The sequence below is a fragment of the Fusarium poae genome, chromosome 1 (genome assembly GCF_019609905.1).
Source record: "Fusarium poae strain DAOMC 252244 chromosome 1, whole genome shotgun sequence".
In the NCBI taxonomy this organism is placed as follows: domain Eukaryota; kingdom Fungi; phylum Ascomycota; class Sordariomycetes; order Hypocreales; family Nectriaceae; genus Fusarium; species Fusarium poae.
Genome location: NC_058399.1, coordinates 11,271,029 through 11,277,594, shown reverse-complemented (window position 1 = coordinate 11,277,594; position 6,566 = coordinate 11,271,029). Strand labels below are relative to the sequence as shown.

The 6,566-nt window shown below is 50.0% G+C and overlaps 1 protein-coding gene across 1 annotated transcript; it reads left to right on the top strand.

The window, feature by feature from the left end:
* Nucleotides 1–3,198: 3,198 nt before the first annotated feature.
* On the top strand, nt 3,199–5,188 carry FPOAC1_003666 (uncharacterized protein; the record flags this gene model as incomplete). The annotated part of the gene is made up of 3 exons (XM_044848224.1): nt 3,199–3,566; nt 3,655–4,629; nt 4,720–5,188. 3 exons carry the CDS (start codon nt 3,199–3,201, stop codon nt 5,186–5,188), a joined length of 1,812 nt encoding a protein of 603 aa, XP_044714140.1.
* Between the last annotated feature and the right edge of the window lie 1,378 nt (nt 5,189–6,566).

Genomic DNA, 6,566 nt, shown 5'->3' with positions numbered 1-6,566 from the left:
TACTTGGCATTTCTCAGCCTGGAATGCTAAGTTCAAACGACAATTGGATAAAAAAGTTTCCCCTCTCAGAGTCAAAAAAGACCCAAGTCGCGACCGTTTGACCTATCACCCCCCCAAAATTGAGTTTCGGGTGGCGCGTGGGTAAGGGGAAAAAAGAAAAAGGGCACGAAAAGGTTCCCTAGAGGGAAATCCCAAGAGCATGTCGTAGCCACGAGGTTGGATGACGAGGCGGCATAGACAAGGGAATGATGATGTATGTTGATTTCCAAGCCACAATATTCGCATCTCCATGGCGAGATAATGCCCAGGATAGGTATCTATACTTGGCAATTGGCCTCTTTTTTTATCTCTTCGGAAGTTACAATTGCCGCTGTGGAATGTATGCATCCGCAAGGCTTGGAAAAGATACCCGGCCGAGGGTCGGCCTGTTTGTTTGTGTTGGTAGCAATTGTATGTAGCCCTGCTGCTATGCTACCCTGTTGTTGGAGAAAAATAGAACGTCGTTTTGTCCATGTTTTGTTGGTTGTTGGTGGGTTCCAGATAGGAATAGCAGCGGGAAGGCGGACGGGAAGTGCACGAGTTTAACCAGTGAGAGTTGCAGTTGAAAGGAAGCGGGAACGGAAGCAAAAAAGAAGCAAACCAAGACAGGGAAGAAGCCTGTTTGACCACAACAGAGGAAAAGTGCCTCGAGAAGAGAGAGAGAGAAAGAGAGAAAAAGGTCGTTCTCATGCAGCTTGTCGCAAGCGTGGCTATTGACAGGTAAATCCTACAGAAGGATCGGACGAATTTAGACGACGTTATTAGTGGTCTGTTTATTTGTTTGCCTGCATTAGGTGAGCAGACTTGCAGACTGAAGGATCGTGACTATAGCCTAGTTGGTGTCTTGCTTGTTGGAAAAAAAGGTGAGGTGAGGTAAGGCAAGCCAAGGTAAAACCCCAAGACAAGGTGAGATGCAGTCCCCGTCTGTGTCAGTGTCAGTGCCATTGCCAGTGCCAGTACCTCGACCAACATCCAAGATCTCGTACCCTTAGAGTTACACCCTCGACAAGTCAACGTCCTGTAAACTGCCCTACACCCCCTCCCCGCGAGGAGCTAAGCTAACATCAACCCCCTCAGACCAAAAAGAAGAGCAACTCTCTGTGTCTCCGTTTCCGCCCACACACCCCCCTGTAATACCCACACACAGACTCAGACAGCCCTCCAGGGCAGAGCGCAGGGCTACAGGGCAGGCTGAAGTAGCCGGCCGGGCAGGACATCGGATCCCCAAATACAATACCAATGAGCCCCATCTCGTGGAGACAAGACAAGACAGAAAGACAAACCCCGTAGGGCAGGCAGGACAAGGACAGACCTTTGCTCATCCTCAGGAGCAGCAGCACCTCACCGGAGCCATAGCAGGGGACATCCACCAGTTACGACATGATGTCCCCTGTACGGAGCAGCAACATGCGGATCCAACAGCGGATTGATGCCGCACCCCCTCTGTTATGTTCTGGTCTGTTGCTGCTGTTGTTGCTTTCAATCTATTTTGTTGTTCCTATGGAACTGTCTGTCAGAGGTAAGCAGAAAATGCGAGACAGACCAGCCAGGCTCTGCAAGATCCGAGGATTCCCACATTGGATGGACATTGAGTGTAATACGGGGGGTTTTATGTAAGAGCGAGCGAGACAAAGTGGAGGTATCTAGCAGAAAAGATGCATCATGATCTTGACAAGAGGGACTTTGGGACTGACTGATGACTGACTGACATGTATGTATGTATGCAACACATGCACTTTACTTGACTTGCTTGAGATAGAGAGAGAAAGAATGCCGTGCCATGCCGCCGCTGCGCATTACTACCTGCCATCCGTGCCCCAATATAATAAATAACTGTCCCATACATTGAGACTGATGTGATGTTACCTACAAGGCAGGACGGATACAAGGGACGGACGGATATGCAAACTCCATCTGGTGACAACCCCAACTTCGATAACATCTCTCTGTCTGCTTGGTTTCGTCTTTTTTAGCTAGGCCTTAGCTGTACATTGCTCACACACACACACACATACACATACATACACCCTACGAGGTTTACTGTTGTCGGCAGATGCTCACCCCTCCTAGTCAGTCATGACTGACAACATTTTCTCCTCAGTGAGTTTTATCTTGTTCAGCTTCCTCCTTGCACCCATCTTGATACTCTTTTGGATAAATAATTACAATCAAAACAAATCATCACAAGACATGTACATTTCTCTGTCATATTTCTTAACCGCCACATTTCTTGTTGGGTTTTTTTCTTTGCTTGTCTCGGTCCCCGGAGCTACTCCTGTCCAGTCCCAGGTCATTGCCTGTTCCTTTCCCTTCCCACTCCCATCTTTCGTCTTCAGCCCTTGAGTTATCCCCCCCATAAGAAAAGGGCCCCGCTTCCCTCCACTCCCCTAAGTTCCACCCCCGTAGGGCGTAGGCGCACTCCTACAAGGGTCCCAGCACGCTTGCCGAAGTCAGGAACAGAGGGTGTGACAGGGCAAAAAGTCCAGCAGCGAGCGTCACCTAACGTCAACACAGGCTTGATCGCTGTCGGTTCATTAACCTGAGGGTCAAATTGAACTGAAGTCACTGAACTTTAACCGCCCTTGCTCCCACCTTCCCCTTCTCATCTGGATTCTTTTTTTTTACATCACATCCCGCACTTCCATATTTAATCGTTTTACTTGTTCAATCCATCTCTGTTTATATTTTTCACTTTCTCGGTCAATTCTCCAATCTTTATTTCCAAATACCAAGACAATCAAATACGACTTTCTCCCGCCTTACAGATCACCTCACCCCCCGATAAGCTCTGTCATTCGTCCAACTTTCTGCCCCAGCCAGCTGCACCAGCATACAGTAGCAATCTTCGGTGCTGCCGAGAAGCCATCATCGCCACAGCACGCACAACCACCCCATATTTTGCCCTATCACCACCCGACATTTCGGAACCGAATTGAGAATCGAATTGAACAAAAAGGAGGCGACCTCTAAAAATAAAGAATAGCATACTTAGTCACCGGGAAACGACCTTTTCTTACGTCCTCGGATCCGTCGATTTCATGACGGAATAGTCTCGGTCCTATGTCATCCTAGGTCCAACCTCGCCAAACTTCAGCTGCCATTGCTTTGCCTCTTGCTCCATCTTCAGCTCGAGTCGTCCCAACTGCCAAGCTAAACAACATGGCCTTTCCTCCCCGATATAGAGAGCCCGCTCCGGCTCTCCCGAGCATTATAGTCCCTGCTTCAGGTGACCGACATAGAGCGAACCACCACGATTCGCCTTTTAGTAGAAGTATTGCCATGTCAATACCTGGCATGCAAAGAGACGACGTTCCTCCACCACTGCCTCCTCCCAAATACCCCGGCTACGACCAACCTAGTGCTTTGGCAGAGAATATGAGAGAGAAGCGGGAATATGCCCACGGTTCTTTTGCAAGTGGTTACGGAAGCATGAACTCATCATTTCACGAAGACCGTCCAAGTTACCAACGAAGAAGCAACACCAGCGAACGAGATGAGGGTTATGCCAGTTACTCATCAACTGACAGGTAAGGGCTACCGTGCATTGAGCATTGGTTCAGTTCAGGCCTCCAATGGCTTGACTAAGACGTTCAATGAGACTAACGAGATCCACAGATCCCGCGAATCCGTTCCCACAGGCTTTGGCCGCCTCCACAACCACTACCAGTTCCAATCCCCGGCTGATGTAGATGGTGATACCCTCAAGAAGAAGCTTGACCAAACCCGACCTTTAGAAAAAACACCACCTCGATCCCTTCTCAGTGCTTCGGCAAACGAGCTCCTCTCCCGAAGACCTTCTGCAGAAGGACGATTCCCTCCAGCTCTTAGTGTGCCTGTACAACTCCCCATTCACTCCCGCGGTGGCATACTAGCATCTCCTGCAAGGCTTACCGATACACCAATCCACTCTGCCATCTCTCCCCGAAGCACACCCTTTTACCATGGAGACCGATCACCCAATGATAGCTCCGATATCGATCGTTCACCCCGAGTACGATCAAAGAGGAACAACAGCGACGATGCAACCTCAACAAACTCTAGTTATGATTTCAACGGAGCAGAGGATATGGAAATGGAAGATGGCCAGTCCTTGAAGAGATTACATATTGACGATGCCTACGTTCCTGGCGGACAGAAGAGAAGGGCTGCTAGTCCCAATGACGAGCACCTTCTTGGTATGCCCCGACGTACATCTCCAGGTCGTTTCACCAGCCTCCCTCGAGGTGCTACAATGCCTTCAGTATCGACATCGCGATCCAACTCGTACATCTCAACCATGTCCATGTCAATGCACCCTGCTGGTATTACAACTGTCAACTCTTTTGGCCGACGCTCACCTGTGGGCCCTTCCCCCGGTGGCATCTCACCCACCTCTTGCAACTCGCCTTATACAGCCCCCGTTTCCCTCAACCCAAGCCCTCGAACCTCCATTTCTGGCCGGGGGTCCATTCACTCTAGGACTGTCTCGGGTGCAAGCACACGCAAGATTACCGAAGTACAGAAGCCGGGCGGATCTAAAGTCCAAGGCTTTTTCATGTGCGAGTGTTGCCCCAAGAAGCCCAAGAGGTTCGAGACGGCTGAGGAACTCAAGTAAGTCAGATCTCATTTACATGTCCGCAGACCCACTCTTGAGGCTGCGTGAGACGTGTGTTTATGTACTCAATGCTGACTGATAACTAGTGCTCACGAGGCTGAGAAGCAATACGAGTGTTCATTCTGCGGCAACCGCTTCAAGAACAAGAACGAGGCAGAGCGCCACCAAAACTCCCTCCACGTGCGCCGCCATTCGTGGTCATGTTCAGCTCTTTCTGGATACGATAGGGCTTTTCACGATTCTACTAACCGACCTGGCGAAGCTGACACTTGTGGCTACTGCGGCGATGAATTCACACGATCTGGACGCGGCCCTGGTACTGGTGCCTTGAACGGCGGTAATGCGCCTCGACACGCTACTGAACAGGACTGGGATGAACGAATTAGGCATCTGCAAGAAGTGCACAAGTTCCGAGAGTGCAACTCGTCTAAAAAGTTCTTCCGAGCGGATCACTTCAGACAGCATCTCAAGCATAGCCACGCGGGCACGAGTGGAAAGTGGACCAATATGCTGGAGAATGCCTGCATGCTCGAGGAAGACCCAACACCTCGGTAAATGCATCATCCGACCCCGAAGCACCTCACCGCACTGCACTGCGCAGCACAGACTTTCTCTGGTCAATCCCAGCAAAGACGACATACAAGTCGGCCGCTTAGATGACGAGTCAAGGCCAAGTGCTTAGTGGGTGTTGACGATTCTTGATGGGTTGAGGATCAGGCGGATGAGGGCGGGGTACCAAAGGGAAATCGCCGGTACCAAGAAGGATCAGTGGGGTCTATTTCCAAGAAACTTTCTATTGGAAGATCAGCGTCTATCAAGAAAGTGATCTGCGTGCTGCAATCAGCATACCACTGAAAGGCCTGGAAACAACAAGCCAGCGGTAATTGTGCGACGCCAACCGCCCGCAACAGATCAACAGGTTATCCAAACAGCGACTTTGTAATGGCGAGGCATACGACAGACGCGGAGAAAACTCTGTATCGCGTGGGCGGATTGCCGCATGATGCAGATGCGGCAAGTCCAAAACGAATCAAGGTGCCGCTTTACTGCGTCCGTTGATCGCTCGGATCAATTGGTGCTTCCGCGCGCTCAACGCATGTAGGGATGCGGTTATCCGTCCAAGGTTGCCTGGCTGCCTCTCAGGGCTGAAGCACTACTACTGTGGCAGTGCTGTCGGAAGGGAGGGACAACAGACACCAACGCTACCTTGGCATGTTCTCGTTGCATCTGCACAATTTCAGCACTGTTTTTAACGTTTGATCTCTCAAGCGACATGAAACCAACATGTTCCAGCTTGGCGTTTTTCAATAGCCACACTTGGCACTCGACGCGATTACTATGTATAGTGCTGGGCTCATTTCAACCCACCCCCAGCCTGACACTATGAGACATATTGCGAGAATGAATTTGACGATGGAATATAAAAAAATCAGGTAGCGACACACAATTGACCAGACGCATCGCCTGGGGCCATGCATCTGTGGAGGCGCTACTTTCTTACTGGGCTTGACATCCCTGCCGGGAAACCCAGTCAAAGGACGAGCTACACAACTACCGGAATTTGGTAAAGGAGTACATACAGGAGAATTCATGGCAGACAAAAGCCTGGCGTTGTTCTTTATGGGTTAGCCAATTTGTGCTAGCCAAGGCTCTCTTCCTGACAAGTGAGGAAGGGAAAGTCAGATTGGGGAGGAGGACAAGCAAGGGCCTTTTCACTTCGTACACTACATACATATTGGCTGACACGCAGCTTGATGCTGAATGTCGCTTGCAAAGCATCAATCATCTCTATCTTATCTACATGGGTAACGGCACAAAAAGGATCAAATCATGGAAAGGGGGTCACGGGTTTACGGCGCGATAGGCATCTGTTTAATTTAAGCGAATACATCAGACTTGGGATATTGTAGATAGATATAGCAGTCTGAGAAAA